At 37.6% G+C, this 27,402-nt stretch overlaps 3 protein-coding genes across 3 annotated transcripts; 1 reads left to right on the forward strand and 2 right to left on the reverse strand.

Annotated features, from left to right (window-relative positions):
- The first annotated feature begins 518 nt into the window (after positions 1-518).
- On the forward strand, positions 519-2,419 carry LOC134742186 (alpha-ketoglutarate-dependent dioxygenase alkB homolog 4). Its single transcript, XM_063675172.1, has 2 exons — positions 519-1,415; positions 1,940-2,419. Exons 1-2 carry the CDS (start codon positions 661-663, stop codon positions 2,148-2,150), a joined length of 966 nt encoding a protein of 321 aa, XP_063531242.1. The 5' UTR covers positions 519-660; the 3' UTR covers positions 2,151-2,419.
- Positions 2,420-3,642: 1,223 nt separating this feature from the next.
- Positions 3,643-12,797, reverse strand: LOC134742187 (23 kDa integral membrane protein-like). Its single transcript, XM_063675173.1, has 6 exons — positions 12,672-12,797; positions 10,934-11,087; positions 7,090-7,287; positions 5,438-5,599; positions 4,352-4,609; positions 3,643-3,862 (listed from the first exon to the last, which is right to left on the reverse strand). Exons 2-6 carry the CDS (start codon positions 11,063-11,065, stop codon positions 3,674-3,676), a joined length of 939 nt encoding a protein of 312 aa, XP_063531243.1. The 5' UTR covers positions 11,066-11,087; positions 12,672-12,797; the 3' UTR covers positions 3,643-3,673.
- Positions 12,798-15,880: 3,083 nt separating this feature from the next.
- LOC134742189 (CD63 antigen-like) lies at positions 15,881-26,935 on the reverse strand. The gene is made up of 5 exons (XM_063675174.1): positions 26,732-26,935; positions 19,146-19,334; positions 18,181-18,351; positions 17,011-17,268; positions 15,881-16,086 (listed from the first exon to the last, which is right to left on the reverse strand). The coding sequence occupies exons 1-5, from the start codon at positions 26,807-26,809 to the stop codon at positions 15,898-15,900; spliced, it is 885 nt and encodes a 294-aa protein (XP_063531244.1). The 5' UTR covers positions 26,810-26,935; the 3' UTR covers positions 15,881-15,897.
- Between the last annotated feature and the right edge of the window lie 467 nt (positions 26,936-27,402).

Raw genomic sequence — 27,402 nt, forward strand, 5'->3', positions numbered from 1 at the left:
TTGCATAATTTTTATACTTTTTAATGATTTTTAGAATATGAAAATTATAAAAAGTGTAAAAGTTATGCAATCCTTGTATTCCACGCATTTCATTTCATTTCATTTCAACGAGCCGCCTGCTACAGATTCCTTGAAATTGCCGCGTTTTTTCAGGTTCAACTTTCATTAGCCAGACTATTATCAATTTGCCAATTTCGTGATTATTATTTTACACGGCACATAAACTTATGCATAATTTATCGATATAAAAAGTCGACACAGTTACATCCCTAGCAAATTATCAAACTTATGACACCGTACGTAAATGAGAAATAACAAGCATATATGCATCTCTTTTCGGCACATTATCTAATTCGTAAGGAAGTAAAGTACGGGTATACATATTTGCGAAGCATTTTTGCCCGACTTCTATGCTTTAGTCATTATTCTGAGCAAAAACATAAAAAAAACTATCTGTCAAAATGACACTTTTCACGTCAATGTCAAATATGTCAATGTCATAAACATGTCAATTTTCGTTTCGAGCGTCGAGCGATTGAGTCTAATTTAACCAAGCCAACGAATCATAGTTTATTGATTTAATTTAATCAATGTAATTGAATTTCACACATTTCTTTCATTTCAATCTGAAAATCTTAAATCCCAGTGTAGATAACTAAAATGACACAGCCGCGACCCTGTGGATGCAAAGGATGCAGGACATGCCTCATTTGCGAAACCCAGTACGGGGCAGACAAGTACAAAATTCAATTCGAGTTCGACAAGACTAAAAGCTATGTTTATTGCCCGTTTTGCAACAAAGCTTGGCCGGGTTGGGACGCTGATGTCTACAAACAACATCCCCATCACAATGGACAACCGATCGAGTATCCCGGCGTTTACATTCAGTTGGACTTTATAACAGAGGAAGAAGAACATGTGTTAATGAAAAACATAGACGAGGTACCTTGGGACATATCACAGAGCGGGAGACGTAAGCAAAACTATGGTCCTAAAACGAATTTCAAGAAGATGAAAATCAATGCTGGCAATTTTGATGGCTTCCCAGCATTCTCCAAGTTTCTGCAAGATAGATTCGAAGCTGTGCCTTTATTGAAAGGTTATGATGTGATAGAGCAGTGCTCTTTAGAGTATGACCCTAGTAAAGGGGCTTCTATAGATCCTCACATAGATGATTGTTGGATTTGGGGTGAAAGAATCATCACTGTCAACTGTTTGTCTGATTCCGTGTTAACTATGACTAGATATCATGGAGATACTAAGAAATATAATTTGCATTGTGCAGAGAAATACTGTCCGATAGTTAAACCAGATGGCAGTATTAATTTGGAATGTAGTGATCTTGATAAAATGGCTTATGAAGCAAGTAAATCACAAGATGATTTGGATGTTGTTGTCAGAATACCAATGCCTAGGTAAATATAATACTTATATTATTGTTTTGTTTATTGAAAAATAGGGAAATAGGTATTGTTCGGATCTGTTGTTTCCTTACTATGGTTTTATTTATAAAATAGCTACTGGTAAATGTAATGATATTTCATACATTATTTATAAAAAAATCTCCTTAATCAAGAGTACCAGCGAGCTATAAGAACTTAACCTTTTAAATTAAACTTCAGTTGGAAAGGTTCAAAATAATCTCCAGTTTAAAAGTTCCACCGCTGATTACTTGTCTTTCTTCTTCATGAATATTATTAATGATCAACCTTCATAATTCCACTACCAAAATAATTGTGCCATTCTCAATCAAAAGGGTACTTATTGTCGGTTGTCAATAAGGCGCTTTTATCCATATAGCATTAATTTGAAATCAACCTTATCGACAAGCGACAATGTGGTACCTTTTGGTTGAAAACGTCACAATTTATCATAATTTCAAATTGAGTTGCATTGCATACATATATTATATCCGTAATTTCTTATTTCTTTATTACAGAAGATCACTCCTAGTCTTCTATGGTGAGCCAAGATACCACTGGGAGCACTGTGTGCTGCGTGAGGACATCTTGTCCCGCCGGGTATGTATAGCGTACAGGGAGTTCACACCGCCATACATGCAGAATGGCTGTCATGAACAAGCCGGCAACCTCATCAGACAGGTTAAGACATTTTGGGATCACAAGTTAAGGTATCAAATCAAGGCTTAAGTTGAAATACTTAAGTGTTCATCTGTTACACTGACCTAGCAAATGATAGTCGGAAACTCCACCATAAGCATAAAATGTCTATGAAAATATGACATTTATATAGTGGTACGTGGTACTACCATACATTTTTGCTGCCAACTTGGTGCACAGTTATCTTAAACCGTCTAGTGATATTTTATTCCAGTGACTCCTGTAAATTGTAATATATAAGAAATCAATATAATTTATTTAGAAATTGAAACAACCTGTTATTATTTGATGAGTTGCGATTCTTATCTTATCTTAGAAATGTTAGATATAACAAATATCTTATCAATAGATAGGTAAATATCTAAAATATATAAAACAGTTTATTTATTTCCCTTTATTGATGCTAGAACCAATAAATAACAAAACATTCTCGTCTTGAATAGTACAACTTTTTTATTGGTGTTTTTATTAAGAAAACCACATTAATCTTGTGTGCAATCAAAACATTTCTTGCATAATTATGGTCTTTTTCACTATCACAGTACTACAATATCATAAAACTAATATAGAACTTACTTATATATAAATAAATAAACCAATACAATACAAATACGAGTTGCCCCTGTCGCTCAAACGGTCCCGGTCTGTAGCATCACTCAAAGTTAATCTGAAAAAGCTTTGGCTTTCCCACGAACTGTGATTTGGTTGAGTGCTAATATATATATATATATTATTTATATATTATATATATATATATATTTATTTAATATTTATTTAGTACTATATATTTATGTATGCTAGTACATATTTATTTTATTGCATAATGCAATTGATGTATTTTAGTTATTCGTAGACGTTAATATTGTAGTTTTCCTTCTTAAATATTATTGTACGTTCTGTAAGTTTGTCTATCTATCTAATTCGAATTTTCCACTCATTTACTCTAAGGTTAGCTGGAAGAAATCCCTTATAGGGATAAGCTCGCCTTTGTACCTAAATTTATATGAATTTCATGTTATCAATTTTTGTTTTGTACAATAAAGTGATTTACTACTACTACTACTACTACAACCTCATTTCCAAATACTGTATGTTACGCTGGTCCCTTATGTTTACAGTTGATGAATCTAATAGTACAGATATCTTTTCTTTTCTTTTCTTTTTTATTTTTTTTATTTGGCAATAAATATTACAACAAGGGTTTACAATTATTTTTTACACACTTATGCTATACTAGACAATTTACCAATTTATCTTGCTCTAGTTGTGAGTAGATTGTGCAAAATTCTGATATAGGTAATGTATTATAGTGGTGCATTTAATTAACCTTCAAGGCGGAGCGGTAAATTTTATTTTGTCGGCGAAAAAGTAGACATCCGTTCCGATTATTATAAGCCTCTTACTAGAATCAAAGAAATTTGAACCTTTTACCCAGAGGTTAAATTCCAAATTTAAATAGCAGCGCCAAAGGTAAGGCGACAGATATCTTTGACTTTGGTAATACGAGTAAAAGCAGTTTGATGTTTAGCGTATCTACATTATTTTGAAAAACACTATGCATTGCTAGAAGTGGGTTGCTCCAAAGACACCGTCATGACGCCCGTATGACCGGCCTTGCACTCATCAGTGTGTTGGCGCGCGAGGATCATCTGCTCGCGGATCTTCCACTGGATTAGCGCGCGCTCGCTCTTACTCTTGCGGATGCAGCGGGCCAGAAGGAGAGCAAAGATGATGCCGAGGAGCTGGAACACGGAGGCAAATTAATTTGAGAATACCAACTTCAGAAGTTCATTGTGTAACCAAATGAGAGGTCAGCTAAGACAGAGGCAAGTAAATTAATTCATGACATGACTTGAAATTTGCCACGTTTTTATCTACCTGCCACAATGACCACTATGGAAGCTTATCTACGCATTTGGCATTATGGCCATTATTGTCAAAGTATAACAGAATGTAGACAGATAGTAGGTAAATAGGCGTTAATGCCATATTAAGTGGCCATTCTCAAAGCAGGCACCTTGATAAACATCACAGAGACACCAATAACTTCAATGACGTAGAGTTCTGAATGAACATATTAACCAGCGCATCCTTGCAACTGGTAGTCCTAAGCCTCGTGCAGATAACATCCACAGCACTTGAGCAGGAAGAGGCAGGAATGTCCATGATCAGGATGGCTCCGATTAAGCCTTTGATAGAGCTGAAAGCTGCCCTTCTTAAAGTAGCCTTACCTTGATAAACATCACAGAGACACCCAGAACTCCAATAACAGTCGAGTTCTGTATAACCATGTTGACCAGCGCATCCTTGCAACTAGTAGTCCTAAGCCTAGTGCATATAACATCAACAGCACTTGAGCAGCAAGAGGCAGGGACGACCATAGTCACGATGTCTCCGTCAGTTTCCTTGGTGGTGATGACGGTGGAGTGGTTGCTGGTGAACTCGGTGTTCAGGTAGTCGAGGTAGGAGTCGCTGCCGCAGCAGTTTAGCTGGAAGTGTTGGAAAATGATGATTAAATCTCAGTAACATTACTATCTCAGAAGATCCTCTCTAAAGTTATCTAGACTGGATGAAATGAGGAATGATGGAAATGAGGTTAGAAAGTGCTTTACCAAACAGGATAAGACTGGGATAAATCGACTGTAAGTTAAGTACTTATCTACTTTGCCTGATTTAGATAAATGGTGTTTTTAGGGTTCCGTACCCAAAGGGTGAAAACGGGACCCTATTACTAAGACTCCGCTGTTCGTCTGTCCGTCTGTCCGTCCGTCTGTCCGTCTGTCACCGGGCTGTATCTCATGAACCGTGATAGCTAGACAGTTGAAATTTTCACAGATGATGTATTTCTGTTGCCCCTATAACAACAAATACTAAAAACAGAATAATATAAATATTTAAATGGGGCTCCCATACAACAAACGTGATTTTTTTGCTGTTTTTTTCCGTGATGGTACGGAACCCTTCGTGCGCGAGTCCAACTCGCACTTGGCCGGTTTTTTTTTATTTAGTATTTGGGTTACTGTTAGGTATATAGTATTGTAACCACACAGAAGTGTCTTGAACCTACTGAAAATTATAGTTATCTATTGCTTCATGCAATCAAATTCTTTTGATCGCAGGATTATAATAAACTAATTTAGGTAGGTACTTTTTCTATAGGGTACACAGGGGTTGGTCAGAACATCTTTGATGTCTTTAAAAATTTTGCTTCAGTAATTCCCTGCAATTTAACAATCTCCTCAATATCATCTACCCTGATCTAGCCACTGGTATATCTATAAAGCCAGCCCCATTGGCCAATAAGATATTAAACATACCGAATACTGCAGTGAATCAATCTCAGCCTGGATCTCAGGATCAGCGGTGTACTCGGATATGGGGATGGAGAAGTACTTTATCACGATTGAAGAGTCTAGAGTGCAGGCCAGGATCACCACTACCAGCATCACGATTAGGGTGAGACTTAGGAAGAACGCGTACTGCAATGAACAAGTTAAAATTGAATAAAACCAGTATGGTTGCTGACGAGGCGTCAGCAACCATACTGGACTCCCGCTTCACATAATACCTTTGTAAAGGGGAAGTCCAACACGTATGGCCCAGGTAGAGTCAATTAAAAGTGATTGTGTGTATTTTGTTAACCGTCATCAGGATTTGATTTCTCATGTCATACAGTATGTTCCACGATATGGATCTGATCAGGCTGATTTGTCCCCTTTTCATCACTGTCATCATTTCAGAATCTAACGATGGGAGCCTAGGGAATCAAGTAAAGGTTTAGCTGCTAAGTATAGTGATATGGTCATTGGTTTTAGTACACATTTGCTTGTATTAAGAACTCGTGCATTTGCTATAGGAAAGAGCTATTCAGGAAAATTGAACTGCTAATGAAGACCACAAAGTCTATTCCTATTTATTAAAGAGTATATAATTTATTATATACATCTCTGGAATGTCAATGTTGGTGATAGTCGTTTGCTTTGGTTTCCACGGTACGTGTTGTCACCAGGGACCGGACAACCCTTTCCGCGATAAAACCCTTTCAATGCGCGACACTTAAACACGGCTAACACATTGAAAGACTTTCCCTTTTGAACTGCAAGCCCATTCATACCCTTACCTTTGACTAACCCTTACCGAAAAGCTAACCAAAAATAAGGCTAGCTCTTAATAAGGGTTCTTTAAGCGCTTTTTATAAAGGTTTCCCTTTGCGTGAAAGAGACAGGATTAATATATATCTACGGTAGTGTATGAAAAGGAAAGAAAATACGTGCCTAGTCAAAGAACGCCGCCGTCGCCGCCGATGATCGCTCGGATTCGAAGTAGTGTGTGCTTTATGAACAAGGTAGACGACTTAAATTAGCACGCTTATATGCTAAAAGGGAAGCCCTTTATAAGGCTAACCCTTATAAGCAATATGCAAGGTGTTGGTGAGCGGATGATAAGGGTTTTGTAAGGGTATTTGGGCTACCGATTACTCAAATGTGGTAGCTTTATATAAGGGTTTTTAAAACCAAAACAAAGGGTTTCGTCTAGCAAAGGGTATGGTGAGTTAAGCCTTATGCAATACCCTTATAAAACCCCGATAAGGGATAGCGGGCCGGTCCCTGGTTGTCACCTATACTATAAATTTTATAGCGGCCAATGTTCATTCGCAAAGGCGTCATTGTAGAATAATAGACGATTATTGAACATTAAATTGACCTAGAATAGACTTTGCAAATAATGTATTTACCACTGTACGTAGCTTTTCTACGATTTAAATACTTTTTTCCGAGGCGAGGCGTAAGAAGCATATTTTACCACAACTACAAATTAAAAACAAAGTCTAAAGGCATATCTTTCTACCTTAGTCTAAGGTATTAGATTTTTTACCGTCCTGTAGTTGTGCAGGTAAGATGCTACGTTGAAGACGGCTAACGAGCTGATTATTGTTATCGTAGTTATCATACCAAGTCGCAATACTTACCAAATTGACCAAGCACGTGCTTTGCTTAAGACTGCCGAAGAATCCAAACGAAGTGATCACCAGCAGCACCATGCCGATGAAAACCGACAGCGCCGACAGGGTGACGAAGCGACCACCCTTCGCGCCGTAGAAGAAGGAGAAATCGTGGTACTCCGAGTATACGGAGAAGCCGAGGACAACCATCAGGCCTGCTACTATCTGCAAATATAAATTGATTATTAGGCTTTCGTAAGCTACTGTAAATTTTGGCTGTTCTAAACATGAACTTAATGTTGACACGCTTAAGTTAAAAGTGTTCCCTACTTTCAACTGGTCGGTGCTAAAGCATTCCGAAGGGTTACAAATATTTTCCGGCAGTAAACGGGAAAACTCCCTTTCTTCACGCCACAAAATAAATAATAGTACTCGCTACAGAAGGTTCACTCTCTAACAAAACGCGTTTATTACGACAGATATGACCGCAAGGTGGCGCAAGCGCAAGCAGGCGTCCGTTCCGTAGCGGTGTGCGGCAACTAGCTACTATGGCTAGACACCGAAATTGGTGTGGGCCGCATGTACCACCCTAAGCCACGCCTGCCCACGCTGACGAGGGCCTTTGATGTGGCGGTCAGATCTGTGTGGCCGATCTGTCTAGCGGATAAATATGTCAATGATTGGCGGGAATCAGGCACAGATATGTCTTATAGAATTCGTGATGCTTACAGACATCTGTCCGCAGACATGTTACTCAGATTTTACGGACGTAATAAAAGGGTCGTACCCACAGAAATAAATATACCATATGCATCTACTTCGCGTGTCCAAACCCTGACCAAGCGTCGAGGTTGACCGTCGCTCTTTACAGACCACGCGCGTCAGTTGTTGCAGCCGGACGTCCGTGAAAACATAAAAAATGCTTCGTTGCACAACAGCCCAAAAATTGCGAGCACAAAAGCAAGCACATATTTCCTATCGCAGATAAGTAATTTTAAAATTATATTATGCGTAAATTTTGTATGAAAAAGTCGGCACGCTTGGTTTCAATACAAATCGTGGTATTTGCGTCATCTAGCGTATCTATACATTAAATCCGTGGTCGTACCACTCGTACCTAATAAGTACATAAGGAGCATGACCTAAAACCTCTTTAAGTACATAACATCAAAGATAGATATAACTCCGTAATAGATGGATACAGTCTAAGGAAAAAACGTGCCTCGAAAATCAAGAAAATTTGATTCTCGTTCAGAGGGCGCTACTAGTTTTGGCCTACAGTCGTATAGATGGCGTTGACGGTTTCGTTTGATATTTAACAATTTTAACGCATATCAGTGAAAGAACATGGGTCAAAATCATAAAAATAATTAATGCAAATAAAAAAAATCATTTATCGATATTTAAATACATTCTGTCGTATTTTTATAAATCTTCATTTTTAGTTTTAAAGTGTGTCGACAGATGGCAGTGAATTTACTGGGGTTACAAAATTTACTATGACAGTACCGCTCTAGTATAAGTTACTCTATGATAACATAAAGAGCATGACGAGCTACTTAGTTAAGTTTCAGTCTATCTTATATAAGTCTATGTACCTTCATTATGCCAGGCATTATATACCTACTGAACTCATCAAAACATAAAGGACCACAACATAAATTGCGCTGACCTAGAATCTTTATTGATTTAGGTATTGAGTCGTATTAATTAAATATGAATTCGAATGAAATTAGAAATTAATAATACCTACCTATACCTACCTATTCAGATTTAGATTGTAAGGAGGGTAAATAGCGGACCTAAATAAATACATCAGCGATTTGGTTATACTCGTATCATGAATAAAATAAATATAATAAATAGGTGATACTGATAAGATAACGAATAAATTGCCTGCTACTGAAATACACAATTAACTAGTGGCTCTGTGAGCTGTACTTTCTTCGTTGAGTCATTATCACAGCAAACTCACTATGGTCTTAAGACCCAATTGGCGCTTAAGTATTCTATGCCAATTTCCGTCATAATAAATATTTTCCAAAAAACGAAACTACAAAAAAAACTATTTAACTATCGGACCTACTCACAAATTTTCACGAGGATCAGTTGAGAAATGCGACCTGCAGAGAACATCCACACATACGAAACCATTTTTGCCCAAACTGAAACGTAGACTTTCGCTAACACTCAGTCAATGAAACGGAGACCTGCGTTAACGCTTGGTCAATATTATAACTTCTCGTAGTTAACTATAATTATTCCATACATAATATACCTTATAAGTATGTCTTTAGAATTTACACTGTTCTTACAAGGTTACTCTATAGTACCATAGAAGTACGTGCATTCCATATGCATATAACAAGCAATCAGGTAGGTACCTACTGCGTTGCATGTTGTCAATGTCATAATCAAACAGTTCAAGTTTCATGGTCTAATTCACCTATTTACCATCATTAATCGCTACGATCGTTATCTTCGCGTCTATTTACTCGTCGACTCGGGTATTGTTTCACATGGTACACACATAAACATAATCAAACAACACAACACCTATTTACAGTATAAAATCCCGCGTGATAAAATTTCTAAAGGACGATCAAAACATGTAGAATATTTCATCCGCGTCACAAAAATCTTGAGTTGATTGGTACCCAGCAGCGATACTCAACCTGCGGCCCGCCGGGCTTTTTAGGTCCCGCCAGGTGATCATGGTATAGGTAGGTATACAGGGTGGAAAAAATTATGGGCCCTGGAGGGAAAGTGCCTTAAAACCTTAAGTTAGCTCATTTTACTTATAGGAAACGTTCTTTTAAGTATTTTAAAAAAAAAAACTGCATTCAAAGATTTTTCTTTTTTTTTTTCAATTTTGCTTGTCTAAAAATATTCTTGAGTACTAAATATTCAATTTTATGGATATTTTATACGACAGACGAGTGTAAGACCTAATGTTTCTTGGAGAAATGTTATCATTAGCATTAACTGTATCAACTGGTAGAATAAAATAGCTAGTGTTTATTTTTTGGAAATACCTTTGGTCTATACTCATGTAAAAGATGCAATGGCGACACCGTTTGATATTTAACAATTTTGGCAAATATCAGTGAAATAACGAGGATCAAAGTCAAATAACACTAGACCCTACTCATAGGTTCTTGCCGGTGAGTAAGGTTGCCAGAGCTCAACGAGGGTGCGGAGTGTTCGGGTCGGCAACGCGCATGTATCTAACACCTCTGGAGTTGCAGGCGTACATAGACTGCTTAACATTAGGCGGGCCGTATGCTTGTTTGCCACCGACGTATTAAAAACAAATGGCGTTCTAAAAGTTTTAATCATGTGTCGAAAAAGATGGCAGTATATTTATTGTGGCTACAAAATTTACTTTGACAATGCGCCTCTATACCTACTAAATTCTCTTTGCTAATAGTAAAGGTTGTCTGAACTTGTCTGGTAAACGAAATTGTCAGTAAAAAATAAGGCGGAACATTTGAAAAATCTATGCGGACTGATTTTCCATAGAAACATATTTCATGCCCTTTTCTACTGACAAAATTGATGTGATACCTATCTTGCCTTCGGTGCCACCGTGCCACGGAGGAATATATAAATATACACCTATTTATGTACCTTTATAGGTACTCACGTCACGACTCGACTGCTAAATCGTAACCGTAACATAATCAACCTCAGTCGTAGCCAGGTAAAACAAGTCACGAGCATGAAAACGCTTTGTTTTTGTGAAATTGTTATGCATCAAGGAAAAGTCAAGGGGGTTTATCTTTTAGTACTCGTAACGTCCACGAAAACTAACCATATACAAACAGAACTCACTGATGGTATAATTAAAGGAGTTTTGTAGAATACTTACAATAAACATAGTTGTGATGGTCAGCAGCAGAAACCTGATCGACTTCAGGTTATACTCCGCCTCCGTTTTCGTGAACTTCATATTTTGCATATTTACGCCTTGTGTTTGCTTTGTTTCACTGTTCATTTGCATCACTTGAAACTGTGAACGGCACCTGTTTTAGGAAACGATATCGAGGTGATAATGTCCTGACAATACTGATAAGGACATAAAGTGGATCGCTTTGCGCGTTGTGTTGCTATTCCAATTGACCGCCCAGTGTAGGCGAGTTGATAGTTCAAGAAAACCAGTATAGGAGCTATTTCTGACTACGCGCAGTTGTTACGTATTTATAGATCACTTAATACTGGATTTTTCGACCACTCAAATCGCCTACGCCGGTGCAAGCACTGAAACACAACAGTGTAGTTCTTATGTTTCAGGAAGGCACGTAGATTCGACAGAATTAAACTTTAGCACCGTAGTAATTAGAGTTAGTCGAATGCAAGAAATGTGAAACAATAGATAATGGCCACTTAGCGCCACTTGCACCATTCCACTAACCTGGGGTTAAGCGGTTAAACCGTTAACTAGGGTCACTCGTGTATGTAGAAAAAAAAAGTATTTGTTATCCTTGGGGCACAGTTAAAAAAAGTTACGAAATAATGCCAATAAACAGTATTTTAAATTATTTTGTAATCGGAATTCATTTACTGCCTCCGGATCCATTTTAGTTTTCATATAAATATTGTTACATTTTGTATGGTTTGCGGAGTATATCTATGTATTGTCTCTTTATTTAAACTTTAGCTAAAAAGATATACCATTCTTGGCTCGAAATATCATGGTAAAAGGATCAGAGCCAATAAATAAATGAAAAAGTACTCAAAAAGAAAAAAAAATCATTTAAAATTAAAGCTAAAAATAATATAAAAATACCTACTAAGTAGGGTAGGGTGGGTCTACCGTTAACCCAGTGTCAAGTTGTACTGGTAACCATGGTAACTCCAGGTTTAACCGGTGGAAGTGGGCCTTAGACTATAGAATATTCAAATTACAAAACACTCAAGAAAACTCGATGGCTACAAACAAACTGCGTCTATGTTTCGTCACAGTCACAGTATAGGGCCACTTGCACCATTCACTAACCTGGGGTTACCCGGTTTTACCTGGAGTTACCATGGTTACCTTACCAGTACAATTTGACACTGGGTTAACGGTTTAACCGGTTAACCCGGGGTTAGTGGGATGGTGCAAGTGGCGGACCTTAGTGAGAAATGTCGTGGATATTGCAATACTTCATACTTCCGTAATGTCGGAGTGACTTGAAGAAAAACATGTAACCAACAACTTTAAATATTATAGGTAGAATCCATTGTACCTATATTTAGGCTTTAAATTTCCATAGAAATTGCTAGAAAATTGCATGCGGCATGCCGTTTACAGGTAGGTATGTACAACATTTTTCTAAACAAGGGTGGCCTAGGGGTTCATGGCGTTAGCCGCGATAGCTAAAGACGCCGGTTCGAATCCGGCCTTCACCACTGGAGGGCTTCGTCACTTTTTCTTTAATATATGACATCTATTACAATTTTTAATTTATACATAGTAGTGTGACTACTTAAAAACACAAATCAAAATATTTAATAAAATAATTTGATTTGTTCCCAAACTTGTTCAAAACTTGGGTACTTATACCTACTGATTAGCCTGCCAGTACTCACGGCATATTAAAATTAGGTCAAACACATTTTTTTACCTTGCCGTTATTTTGAACACGGTACAACTGCAACACCTCCGAAATGCCAATGTAAATAAATAAAATACATGGACAAGCCGCGGATCACACACAATTTGTTGTTTTTTTTCTTGTCGCACGATAGTTCTGTCCTCGACTTCACACTGCACTATTTGCCAACGGCAACGGCTATTTCATCGCGACCCTGAACTGCCCCGCTACGACCTCTGACTCTGACGTTATTGATTTAAAAATATTGACCAATATAGTCGCTGTGTTAGTGTCAATTATAGTTGGTCAAGCAAATCTTGTCAGTAAATAAGAACAAAAAAACGATACCCGTTATTTTCTTTTGGGTGCTAGTACTAGTGTAAGACAAAGATAGTATGATTCTCTCTGTCTATATGTTTGAAATGAGACAGTCCTTTGACAAACTATAAATATTTTTCTACTCGTTGACTGTAATGGTTGAATTAAGATTTCGTATACCAAACTGTAATTGGGTACTTTTCATGTATGGGCTCCCAACTCAAATATAGTTGGACAAGAAATCTTGTCGGTAGATAAAGGCGGTAAATTAAAAAAAAAATAGACGCGATGGGATATCGTCCCATAGATAATTTGAATTTCGCGCCTTTTTCTACTGACACTATAATATTTATTTCGTTTCGAAATGGTTTAGTCAACTATAATGAAATTGACCAATCACAGCTCGCCGCGGTCAAAGAAGACGAAACAAAACAATAACTCAAAATAATTATTTATTTAATGTTGTATAGTAGAAAATTGCTTCATATAGGTAAGTCAGAAACGCGGATTCATTCATCAACTGTATTTCATCGATAACGGGTCTAAGGATTAAGATTGATTGCTTTATTTCTAGTCCCTAGTGTCCCTACCTACTTAGGTGTCTATTTCTATTTTCTTTCGTCGTAGAAAAAGGCAGTCATTATCCTAATGGATCTTCATCAATCAATTTAACGCCTTGTCCGTAGTTTCAGTCTAATGTCTAATGTTACTGCAATACTTGTTGTACCATAGGTATATACCTATTATATCTTTCTTATTTGCGAAAGACTCCTCGTATTCGTGTATAAAATGTCTTTTTTAGGGTCTCGTACGCAAAGGGTAAAAACGGGACCTTATGACTAAGACCACTGTCCGTCTGTCTGTCTGTCAGCCGGCTGTATCTCATGAACCGTGTTAGACAGTTGAAATTTTCACAGATTATGTATTTCTGTTGCCGCTATAACAACAAATACTAAAAAGTACGGAACCCTCGGTGGGCGTGTCCGACTCTCACTTGTCCGGTTTTTTTTACAAAATATCACTGGCAAATTAATCATTAATGCCTGCAACTCCAGACTCCAGAAGTGTCACATGCGCGGTGCCAACTCTTTTAAAACCGTTCCTTTTTGAAGAACCCTATAACAGTATGGTACAGATCTAGTCTAGATTCCCCCTTAACCTATTCAAGAGCATATCAATATTAGGGTCAAACACAAAACTGTGTTTGCGTCTTTCCTGTAGACTAGACATACCCAGAAGTTAAGGGCTATAAAGGTTAATTTTCTTATTTAACCCTTATCCACATGATATTGGTCCCTAATAAAAGTTGTTCAGTATGACCTATACCTAAAGTCACTACGCAGAGTATGGCTGGTGGTTGACATTTCACCCTGTAGGTATATATCATTAAATTGAAGCACAATTTTTTACAATGTTTACTTAGACTGTCCCACATATAAAGTTCAAACATAGTTTCACCACAAAGGTTTAGTCTGATAAGTCATGTAAAGCCCTGGAGATAACATATCGCTGCATTACTGCTATCAAACAATTTTGCTCCGGGAAATTCACCTTTATGGCACCTGAGATAACAGAACCTTTAACTGTGATAATGATAATACGTAGCCATAATACAATATTACTTTCAGAAGTACTTACCTAAATTACTTATCTAAATATGTACTTACGTGCCATCGTAATTTTTTTAACAAATTTATACTTTTGAGAATTTATCCTGTATTTGTAGTGTGACGATATTATTTGCCAAATTTCATAGTTCTACGTCAACGGGAAGTACTATAAATTTTGATTCCCTTGAGTGTGTCGAAATATAGGTATAGGTACGTTTTTTGCGGCATAAACGGCCGTATCTTTTTTTTACGTCTTAGGTTTGATTTTTTTCACAGCTTTAAGGGGGACCGTTGACTTGAGTACATGGTTTTAATGTCAACTCGATACCTCCACGCGTTCCCGAGATAAAGGGTCTTGACAGACAGACGGACGGACGGACAACAAAGAGTTCCATTTTTTCATTTTGAGGTACGGAACCCTAAAAATTGACAGTAACTTGGTATTAATGTCATTACCGGGTCTAACGCAATTGAATCGCGTTAGACCCGGTAATGACATTAATTATGAGTACAAAACGCGAGAGTTTAAAGTGCTATAGTAAATTGTTACTTCTGTGTTCTGCCGGGCTAGTACATGATTGGCGCGAGAGTATCTCACCGCGACCGCGACATAGACTACCCGTCCCCCTTTAAGTCATACAGTTAGTAAAAGACGGGTAGTCTATCTCGCGGCGAGATACTGGACTGTCACGTCAATCATGGTGCTCGGCCTACTGTGGTAACTTTTTATTACACTTACTGCAAACTAGTGTAGGTAAATAACGCTATTGATCATTTTTATAACAATTTTCTCTGGGAGGTTCGTCACATGACAAAAAATAAAACGGCTTGACTAGGTATTTTATTTAATAAAAATACGTGATAAATTGTAACCTTAATTAGATTATCATTTAAATATTTGTCTTGATAAATTACGATTGAAATTATGATGTCTTCTCACAAATACTTTGGCCTCGATTCAAATTTAATTTGATTCATTTATTATTACAATAGCTCTTTCACAAATCATATTATATAGAATAAAGAATAAAATGTGAATTAATTAAAACCTTAGTTTAAAAATAGACTATTTTATTTTAGCGATATTTGTTTAAAAGGACGGAACGTTACAACTTACGCGAAAAAAAGCCGTTTAAAAAAATCTCGGTAAAATAAAGGAATCTTTTCATTCAGCCATTAAGGGCTTATTACATTTTGCTAAATTTAGTGACTAACAAGAGGGACGCCGCTATACGTGAGACGCGATAAAAGATACATATCCTATCGTTTCTCACGTATAGCGGCGTCCCTCTTGTTAGTCACTAAATTAGGATAGTGTAATAAGCTCTTTATGCCGCGGTCTGCGTCTGTCCGTAGAAAGGAACATAGACAATCGGCTTAATTTTTTCTCCATCAGGGTTGAGTGAGGTGTGAGAGTTGATGACGCTGCTCTGGATCTCTTGACGCCTGCGTTCACGTTCAGTCTTCGCTTTGCGGATAGCGCTGCCCAGTGAGAACGAGAACACGATGCCAATCAACTGGAATTAAAAACAAAACATAATTATTCCATTGTCTTATCGGAGCATAAACAGTTTTATAACGGCATCGGCATTTTTTTAATGCATTATCGCGTGCTAATTAAAATAAAACATTAACCAACGATACAATACGGACTAATGATTAGAATTAAAAATAGTATACAGATATTTTCGATTGTAAGTAATGTATCATAATCTGCATACTTACAGCAACGGTCAGGTGACGTCATCGACCACCAAGGGCGTGACACTCTTTGTTAGAGAAAGATAGTCTTATTGCGATTCCTATAAGAGGAAAGAGAAAATAGTGCCATGCTTTTTCCTTATCACCGACCGGGTTTTTTTCATGGTCGGGTTATGGCAGCATAGGTAGGAGGCGATGGCGAAATACCGAAATTTATAAGTGAAAGAGAAAAAGGATTATGCTGCCATACATTAACCTGTCAATACATTAATATGTCTTTCTCTTACCCCTGGTCGCTCGGTTTCATATCCATAACTACTATACTATGTCTATGTCGACCACAGAGAAGTGGTTGAGCAAGATTACTCTGCATGGCATTTGCAATGACAAAATGTGACCATGTCATCAGTAATGTCAAATTTCTATAAAAATTTGATCCGCTATTGGAATTTCTATGAAAATTTTATTTTTCTAATGACACTCACTTTGATCTACCTATTGAAATCGGTGCTTAGTCGGACTCTAACAGTGCTATTCAGCGCAGCAGGTGTTAGGCACAATCATTTGTGACATTTTCAACCAAAAGGTATCACATTGTCGCTTGTCAATAAGGTTGATTTCAAATTGAAGCTATATGGAAATAGCGCCTTATTGACAACCGACAATAAGTACCCTTCTGATTGACAATGGCACATTTACTCTCTTTTTAAGACTGTTCCTAGTTACATATGTATACAAACCTGAACAAAGGCAATGGTCATAGCACCAGCACCCAACAGTCCAGCGCTTTGATAAACTAGGTAGATAACCCTCGGCAGGCAGCCATTAGCGAACAACTTGGTACACTCAGCTACAGTGACATCTTCGACCACAGTGTAGTGGGACTCAGCGCAGCAGGAGTTGGGCACCGTGATGTTAGAGACAACGATGCCGTTGGCGCCTTGTGGTGGTTCGACCATATGCCAGTCATAATAAGTGTCGACACCGCAGCAGTTCAGCTGGAAAGGAAAAGAGGAATTACTTAACTATTGTAGGTCCGAGGTATATTCTGCAAAATATTAAAAACCGGAAACCATTAAGCTCTATTGAGATGGTTTCTTTTACAAGTGGACAAGAGATGTTTCAGTCAATGCTGCAATGAACAAAATGGAAGGTAAGTAGAGTCTGTTGAAACGCCATTAACAATTTTCAGGAAAAACCTTAATCTATGTACATTCCCAAAGTTTCAAAAATATGTGTACGCTCTTACACCTTAGGCAATAAAGTCGTGGTCACATATTTTTGAACCATTTGTCTGGATCGATATTTTTGCCTTCGACTGTACCAACAAATTCAAGGATGTCAACTCTTGAATTCGCATTGGATACTGAGTAATCCGAGTATATCCCTATTTAATTTAAAAGTCAGTAAGGTGCGTTAGGGTAAGATTGAAAGGGTTTTTCATGAGGGGTAAGACAAAAAATCGTCCGTATGCCTAAGCATTACGGGCGACTTTTCAACTTACCCCGCATGAAAAACCCTTTCAATTTTACCCCAACGCACCTTACCTAAATCCGTTCTGATAAAAAAAACATTTTACGTTATCAGCTGTGGCTCATTATCGATATTAACATGACTTTCTGATTACGAGCAGGATATTAGCAGGTAATAGACGAATGAAGCATTGTTTTTAAGTTGCACGTTCGATTGCATGAAACGACACTTATGGGCTTCAACGACCACTTGGCACTGTTATAATGTTGTCAAAGCTTTAGTTCTTACCCTGTTCTGAATGAAGTCGAGGGCATCCGTAATCTCCTGGTTCTTGTAATAATAAGGCATGGCGATGCGCTGGCGGCCAGCCAACATGTCGAAGACTTGCGAGCGGAGGCTGTAGGCGACGATGGATCTAACTTTACTTCTTTTCTTACCCTGTTCTGAATGAAGTCGAAGGCATCCGTGACCTCCTGGTTGTCGTAATAGTAAGGCAAGGCGATGCGCAGGCGGTCATCCATCATGTCGATGACCTGAGAGCGGAGGCTGTAGGCAGCGATGGCCGCTGCGACTTCCAGGATGAACACCAAGCTCAGGATTACTGCAAACTGAGAAAATATACGTGTGAATAATAACTTCTTAGGATATTAAATGTATGAAGATTTCCAGGTGGCCTTCTGTCGAAAGTATGCTTATAATAAGGTTTTACAATCACATTTGTACAAAAATTGTTCTAGAGCCCGATTTGTTATGGGTTGGAGCATGTTTTGATACGACCTTGTAGATGGCGACCTTGGAGAGGCGCGCCAATCGCCAAGACAATCATTACCAAAACCATACCATATTGGTAAATCCTCATTGGGCTCCCTTTCATTTATAATGAGAGCCTCCCTTTTCTGAAATCACAAGCTGTAAGGGCTTTTACCGCTACGAATCGTAGTATTAATCGTAGCGGTGCTACACCTGTAGTAGGAGCGAGTCTACGAGCACACACCCCCTTCTACAAATCACAAATTTTCTCTCTCGAGTTATAACTCGGTAACTTCGGTATACCGAAGACTGTTATTGTAGACTTTTACTCTGACTAATACCTTACTATACATTACTAAGCTATGGGTATGGTTAGTATAGGGTAACTGGGTTTAAATAAACTAGACCCGTTTCTAAATGTGATTTAATATGTGTTCAAACCGCGAAAGTTTTAAATGTTAAATAAACTAGCCGTAACTTTTGCTATCTCGCAAAATACCAGTTTCTTTTATTGGTTTAACATGCACGTACTGGCATATTAGTGGGCGTAATACACACATGTAATGAATATCATAACAAAATCAGAATTTAACAATTCAAATTCTGCTTCAAGAATCGAAGACTGGAGACTAAAGAGTGGAAGAATACTTACAATATTAACCAAACACGTGCTCTCCCTCCACGCCCCAACACACCCGAACATGGAGATGAACAGCATCATAACCCCAATGACGATAACCAGCGTGGCCGGCGAGAAGAAGTGAGGGTCCAGGAAGAAGGACACGTCATGGTAGATAGCGTAGATCGTCGTGCCCACGGAGATTATGAGGGCTGATGTGATCTGAAAGGTAAGATTTTGTTTGTAGTAAAATTAAGAATTAAAAGTCGTCGAAAATACAGGTTGCGTATACCCAAAGACAGAAAAGACTAGCGTAGTAGTGCAACAAATATTTGCGGCCCAAACGATTATGACGAATAAAGTCGACAGAGAGAGAGAGAGACATGTTTATAAATTCGCGAACCATTTCGGGCAAATTTCTGGTCTGTATAGTATCTAAACTTTTTCAAACAATGTTAACTCATTTCAAAATAGCGCAAATACTGGCCGCAGGAATACTTAAAAAAAAATACAAATTGATACTTAATGTTCAGTTTTATCAGTTTATCAATGGTTTATCACAAATTTTCTCAACGCTACATAATTAAAAGCAAATCGAAATTCTCAAAAAAACCGCAAGTATATTAAAGCCGCCAAAGAAAAACAAGAAACTAGCGGAGGCCTCTGCACATCAGCAACAAATGCCAAAACGGTAAGCCAACCATTTTGATTTTGGTTAGCATTGATATTTTCACAGCTATATTTAGATTTCAAATTTCCTGGCCTTCGTGTCGCATTTTGCTAGTACTTAGTGACTTACACCCGGGTAAGACTGGACTATTTTTCGGCGAGTTGGAAGAACGTCACAAAAAAATATATTACTCATTTCTCGCTAACTTTTACCTCCGAATGTTATCGCAAATGATAAAAAAGAAAACAAACTTTTATTATTAATTCACTTAATGCCCCTTAATAGAATTGTTTAGGAGTAATCTACACGCAAAGTTAAATAACATTTTCAAGACACCAAACCGAAAAACCTTTTTAGACTAAGATCGGACTAAATGCTAATTCGAACTAAGCAAGGAGAGTAAGTTGCAAAAATCCGGTTCTTTCCATTAAATTTCACTTTTTACACTTTTGTAGGATTCCGTACCTTAAGAGGAAAAAACGGAACCCTTATCACTCATGCGTCTGTCTGTCCGTCTGTCACAGCCTATTTTCTCCTAAACTACTGGACCAAATAAGTTGAAATTTGGTACACATATGTAAGTTTGTGACCCAAAGATGGACATGTAACGTAAACAAATTAATTTTAAATACGGGGGCCACTTTTGGGGGGTAAATGAGAAAATTAAAAAATAAAGTGTCAAACTATATCGTGTTACATATCAAATGAAAGAGCTCATTGTGAGAATCTCAATTTTTTTTATATAATTTTGAGATAAATAGTTTAGAAGTTATTCAAGAAAATAGGCAAAAAATTACCATCCCCTCCCCCCCCTTTATCTCCGAAACTACTGTGTCAAAAATTTTGAAAAAAATACACAAAATAGATCTTTACCTATAGATCACCGGAAAACCTATTAGAAATGTGCAGTCAAGCGTGAGTCGGACTTAATTACTTAGTTTTTGATCCGACCCCTACGGGTTTTTTAAAGATATTTCACATAAAAAATACATACATACATACCTATACATACATACATATAATCACGCCTATTTCCCGGAGGGGTAGGCAGAGACCACGGATTTCCACTTGCTACGATCCTGACATACCTCTTTCGCTTCCTTCACTTTCATAACATTCCTCATACACGCTCGCCGGTTTAGGGTGCTCTTGACCTGGCCTTTCTTCAGGATTTCCCCGATCTGATCAGAGAAAGTCCGCCGAGGTCTGCCCCTTCCAACTCCCGTTTCTACCTCTCCCATATATATTCTCTTTGTTAGCCTTCTTTCACTCATTCTTTCCACGTGTCCAAACCATCTCAACATACCTTTCTCAATTTTTGTCACTACATCTTCGCTCAGTCCACACTTTTCCCTTATCACACTGTTCCTAATTCTATCTTGTAATCTCACACCACACACACTTCTCAACGCTCTCATTTCCACTGCATTCACTTGGCTCTGATGCCTCTTCTGCCATACCCAACTTTCGCTACCATACATAAGTGTAGGCACCAGCACCCCTCTATGCACAGCCAAACGTGCCTAAAAATACATTGTTTAAATTGTGCAATGTACGGAACCCTTGTAACGCGAGTCCGACTAGCACTTGGCCGGTTTTTTAAAAACTTTCGTATACATTAGTTCGCTTCTTCCTACTGAACCAACATTAGGGACCAAAACTGCTATCAACTTTCATGTGGTTGTGTAACTTTTCGTTTAGCAAGTACATAATATTTGTTGTAGTCGTTTCCTCGAAGGTATCACACGCTTACGAAAAGGCAGAAATTTTAGGAAAATCTCTATCTCAATGCAAATAAAAGGTAGGTATCGGTATAACAATTAAACATAGTGTCATACCGATAAGTTTTGCAATAGATATTTGAATGTGACGCATAATTTCACAAAGCTTTGTTTTACGCGATATCTCTTGATAACGTTCCACATAAATATGTTATCTTATCTGAACATGTCTCGATCGATTCAGTCCCAGGTATATTTATGTTCTTTTTTGGATCATTATTTCATCAATTTTCGAACACGATGGGTACGGGGACAGGCGCCATCTGAGCCAGATGGCGCCCGCCATGTTCCATGGAGATCCATGGAATTTGTATTTTTAAAAAGCCAAATGTATAGAAAAACGAATGCAAACCGAGCAAATGATGACTCAGGTAAAAAGGTATAAAAAAGATGAAATCTAGTTGCACTGACATAGATAGACATACTCATTCGTATATGAATTTCTAACGCTGGTACATTCTTATATTGCGGCACGAATAAATAATATGAAATCTACATTTGATATTTAGTTACGCTGGGTTGTGTGATAGGACATCGCCATTCGTATATGGATTTCTTACGCTAGTACATTCTTAGATTGCGACATGAATAAATAACAGACTTTAGCAATTGATCCATATAACTTTTCAGACCAACCCCGAACTAAAATGAGTATACTCTTGACTTGAAAATCCGTAAGAACTACCTATGCTGTACCGACCGAGTTCACTTTACTGGTAGATGTAGGCACGCAATGGGATTGACAGCCTAATAGGTTGTAGGTACTGATATTAGGTTGTGCTGTAGTCTGAACACTTAGATTGCGTACGCGTCGTGTCGTCGCGTTGACGTCACATCAAAATGCGGGGTTATCCACGAAGGCTCTCGACACTGACCTTGACGTATTTTTAGTTTAGCAGGCCGTAATATCGAACCGACTAACGTACGTATATCAAAGCGGTGTCAAATATGACACATAATTTTTTTGAAAACCCTTAATTGGAATAGGTGTGATTTAGGTTTGAGGCACCATGCGATAGAAATCCTAGTTTTTTCCAAGAATCTTGACAGACAATCTGCATGCTTGCATAGTTGAGATGGCTGCCGGCCTCGGCCTTCAAATTAGAATATAAAAGCTATACTTAAAAGCGTTTAGACTATAATTAGTAGGTTCTACTAGTAGCTTTAGGCATGCTAAGTGGAATGTTATCGATTTTCACGAGCAAGCACTAGCGGCTGCATAAATAATGAGTGAAAAGCCATTATATATAACTTCATACACCATTGTAGGGGTGACCTTGCTTCGTTACGTTTACGTGTTACGTTTATTAGTATTGGCAAAGAGGATATAATATTATAGACCGGTACTGTCATAGTAAATTTTGTAACCACAGTAAATTCACTGTCATCTATCGACACACTTTAAAACTAAAAATAAAGATTTATAAAAATACTATAAAATGTATTTAAATATGGATAAATGATTTTTTTTATTTGCATTAATTATTTTTATTATTTTGACTCATGTTCTTTCACTGATATGCGTTAAAATTGTTTAATAACAAACGAAACCGTCAACGCCCTCTATACGAGAGTAGGCCAAAGGTAGTAGCGACATCTAATCGAGAATCAAATTTTCGTCATTTTCGAGGCACGTTTTGTCCTTAGACTGTATCCATCTATTGCGGAGTTATATCTATCTTTGGTATTGGCAAAGAGGATATGTGACATAAAAACACGTGGTCAGCGTATTGAACATAAATGTGGTATTTTCAATAAAAAGGGACCTTATTGTCGATGGCGCTTACGCCATTATTAACGATGCTCCGATATAAATACAATGCCGCGCGGCGCTGTGCGGCGTAAGCGCCATCGACAATAAGGTCCCTTTTCATAGAAAATGCCCCAAATGTTAAAATAAAATTAGCTCCGTACTTATACGAAATTGCTAGTAAATCTCCTCCTCTTCTTTGGCCAACCCTCTTCCCAGCTCATCTGGGGTCGGGTCTCCTTGTACGTTTGCGCCAGAGAGCTCTGTTCTGGGTTGTCTGCGTAGTTAGGCTGTCCTGGTTCATCTCTTTTTGTATTTTGGTCCACCAAGTAGCGGGGGGTCTACCTCGTCCTCTGGGTCGGTTTGGTATGTTCAGGACCTTTTTGACTACATAGTCATCTTCTCGCCTGGAAATGTGTCCAAACCAGCGTAGTCGGCTTTCCTTTATTTTTACGAAATTGCTAGTAAATATGAATTATAAATAGCCGATCAAACAAAGTGAGGTCTTATAGTCAACTATACACCTCTAGTTACAAGAACTAATAAACCCCCACCGAATATGATATTAGGTACCTTAATAGTCTTTAATTTCGTTGATAAATTTTGATTTGATAAATCGTACACCATAAAGTGTCAATGATTTAGATTTACTGTACAACTTTACAGTTAATTTTATCCTTTTAAGTTAGTAATACGCTTGGTATTACTATTGATGACTAAACTAGAGTTAGACCAAGCTAAGTTGGCAGCCATATTAATAGCCCAGAAGGTGCAAATTCATTCGGTCATAATTATGACGTTTAAATAACACTTGCACCGTCTGGGCTATCAATATCGCTGCCAACTTAGCTTGGTCTAACACTACTTAGCTACGAGTACCAAAATATATGTACATTATGGTATGTTTTCATGTGTTTAACTCGAGTGAAAGGCACCATTTCCGTCTCGGACTATTGGCGCTCTCACTGCGTTCGAGCGCTAAACTACCTTGACAGAGATAGGCGCCTTTCAACCCTTGGTTAACAATCTACTATTTTGTTTACCCACATTACGTGCAAGGCGAAGGTCCGCCTACACTGTAAACCTACGAGCACGTGGCGCGGAAGCATGTTTTTTGTAATTGTCTAATGTAATGGTTGAGCTCACTCATCGTTTAAGCCTGTTAGAAGGTTCTAGACGTTTCAAACGCGATTGATGGGAAGGAAGCCGAATTCATAACGCTTTACATAAGGACAGCAAACCTGTAAGACAGCCTTTAAAATTGTTTTGCATTTCACGACTACGAGTAACACTTAAATTTTAAGTATGGGGTGTTTCTCAGCCATACACCTACTTAAATGTATGTGCACCAACGAAATTGTGCACAAACGCCATTAAATTTGGGCACCAACGAACTGGCACACTTCGTAATGAAGTAATATGTAACGCATATAAGTCAATGAGGATTTCAATTACCCGAAGAAAAAAACTTGTAATGTCTGTTTGTAAATATAATAGGTTTTAATACCTAACTATTACTACCAACCTGTGGGAAAAGAGTTCTATTGACGACCCGACACACAGTACACAGTACCCACCTATAGGTATATTTTTAAACCCGCTTCGTTAGGTTTAAAAACCTACTGATATTTTTCCTCCAAATATTGTCTATGTATGTAATGACGTTAGTTTTACAGGTGAATTACCCGATAAGAAACTTATATTAGTCACTAAATTAGTGTTACGGATCAAGTTTTCTTATCATCGTAAAAAGTTTCGCTACTTAAGTATTATTCTTTATTGTGTTAGTTGTTCTTGTGAAACGTATTTATCTTTTTTCGCAACTGTTTTATCGATCAGGAAAATACTATTGGCCTTGTGACTTAAGTGTGTTTCATGGCATAAACTAATTTCTAGAGTAGTCTAACTAGAAACAGTAGAAATAGGAAGTTAGCTATACCTACAAGTATGTCCAATTATATTAATGTAATGTTAAGTTATATTAACTTAAACGTAGCATTCGACACACCTGTAACCCACTGCATGTTATACAAATTTTTTTTTTTTTTTTTTTTAATGTATTTCGTAACGAAGCGCGCAAAAATATATGACCCCTCTTGTAGCTGGTTCTATACCTACACAAAATTGTGTAGACATTTTTGCTCACTTAGCTCTATTGCAAGAAACTATACTCATATGTACCTAGTAGATGTATTATGTAGATGTTAAGTAGAGACCCTATGTACCTACCTACCGGAAGGAACAAGTATTGAAAAGCTGATGGCTAGGGACCTTCAAATGTTCAGCACACTGAATTCTCAAAACCGGCAACGCGCAGGTGACCACTTACTTTTACTTTCAGATAACACAGTGTCAATATCATGGCATATGCTCATCATTGAGCAAACGTGATTCGTAGTAGAAGATAAGATCTTGTATTTCTTTTGTCATATTTAATATCTTTATTCATGCGTTTGGCAACACAAGAATTCACACTTATTTGTGACATTTTCAATCAAAAGGTACCACATTGTCGCTTGTCAATAAGGTTGATTTCAAATTGAAGCTGTATGGAAATAGCGCCTTATTGACAACCGACAATAAGTACCCTTTTGATTGAAAATGGTACATTTAGAAGAAAAACGTTAAACGTCCGTTTATAGTATTTAAATAACCATTGTCTACAATAACAGTTAATGTTCTACCAGCAATAAGTGGAATTACGTGTTTCAGTCAAGTTTCAGTAGGTTTACGTTTAGTACCTTGTCAAATTAGCATAATGCAGCAAGTAACTAAGGAATTCACCGTGAAATTAAAGCGATAAGGTACTTTAAACGGTAATGCGGCAATGGCAAAGGCATAAAAATATGGCGCAGTTTTATAACATTGCGATAGATTTCAGTTAAAACTAAATGTGGCTTTCCATCAGAGAAGGATCCTTATGCTTGATGACCTTTGTAACAAAATTTCTGTTGGAATTTGAGATAAAAAGAACCTTATTGCACTTGAAGCATGTGATGGAAAGCCACAAATGACCTGTCCCTCGTCTATAATATAAAGTTGCGTACAGTTCTAATATTTATGTCAAAATTTAAATATGGAACGTCAAGTTGATCGTTTTCCGTCAATCAAATCGATTTCCGCAATTATGCTTAAGTACGTTGAAAGCAAAAATATCGATCCAGACAAATGGCTCAATAATATATGTACACGACTTTATTGTCTAAGGTGTAGGAGCGTACACATATTTTTGAAACTTCGGGTATGTAATATATTTATGCCCTTGACTGTACTATAGGTATACGAGCATGTATTAAATTAGTAATCATCAACCTTGTGACGTCACTATGCAGACACACTTTTCCGAACATGCAAAAAAGCGTCTTATAGTCCCTTTCGGTTCTTACTCGTATGTTTTAGAGCACTAAGTTGTACTTACCACAAAAATTGCCGTGACACAAAACAGCATATACTTAATGCACTTCATGCCCACTTCCAAATTGGTTTGAGCCACCATTTTGGCGCACTGTCTTACTTCACAGGTGTACGAATACTGGCACTGAGTACGTTTGTTATCAGTTGATAAGTTATCACTGAGCTATCGGCCGTTAGAGTCGGGCGGCGACGAGCAACTAACGCGAGGAAAACGAGTGGAAAATGTGGCGATCCGCGCGTCAATGGAAAATCCTTTTATGGTATAAAAGTTGACATAACCGCAGCAGTTGTAGTGATTTGCGTCCTATTCTTTTTGTTACGTATTCAGATAAGCATGAAAGAGAGTGAGTTATTGAACGTTTTTATGTTCCTTACGTGCCTTATGTACATTTAAGTTCTGATTTTTCCCATTTATGTAGAGCCCGATTGTGATTTAACAACATGTTATGGTTTTGAATTGGTTTTGATACAGCTGACGATCGTCTTGGCGACTGGCGTGCATCTCACGCACTATAATAAATAAATAAAAAATAAAAAAGCCTTTTTATTTCTTGCATACAAAAAAGAGAACAATAATGTTGTTTCTAAGTGTAAGGAGTTGGTTGTTAGTAGTTAGTTTTTTACATATTTTGTGTTTTTTTACCTATCTTAATTTCTAGAATGTTAGTATTTTTA

This window comes from Cydia strobilella, chromosome 6, assembly GCF_947568885.1.
Source record: "Cydia strobilella chromosome 6, ilCydStro3.1, whole genome shotgun sequence".
Lineage (NCBI taxonomy): Eukaryota > Metazoa > Arthropoda > Insecta > Lepidoptera > Tortricidae > Cydia > Cydia strobilella.

Coding starts and splice junctions, on each gene's coding strand:
- LOC134742187 (XM_063675173.1), bottom strand. CDS start 11,065: ATGCAAATGAACAGTGAAACAAAGCAAACACAAGGCGTAAATATGCAA. Junction 7,288..10,933: donor CCATCACAACTATGTTTATT/GTAAGTATTCTA, acceptor TTATATTTGCAG/ATAGTAGCAGGCCTGATGGT. Junction 4,610..5,437: donor TTGATTCACTGCAGTATTCG/GTATGTTTAATA, acceptor CAACACTTCCAG/CTAAACTGCTGCGGCAGCGA.
- LOC134742189 (XM_063675174.1), bottom strand. CDS start 26,809: ATGGTGGCTCAAACCAATTTGGAAGTGGGCATGAAGTGCATTAAGTAT. Junction 19,335..26,731: donor GTGTCACGGCAATTTTTGTG/GTAAGTACAACT, acceptor CTTACCTTTCAG/ATCACATCAGCCCTCATAAT. Junction 16,087..17,010: donor TGACCATTGCCTTTGTTCAG/GTTTGTATACAT, acceptor TTTTAATTCCAG/TTGATTGGCATCGTGTTCTC.
- LOC134742186 (XM_063675172.1), top strand. CDS start 661: ATGACACAGCCGCGACCCTGTGGATGCAAAGGATGCAGGACATGCCTC. Junction 1,416..1,939: donor GTCAGAATACCAATGCCTAG/GTAAATATAATA, acceptor TCTTTATTACAG/AAGATCACTCCTAGTCTTCT.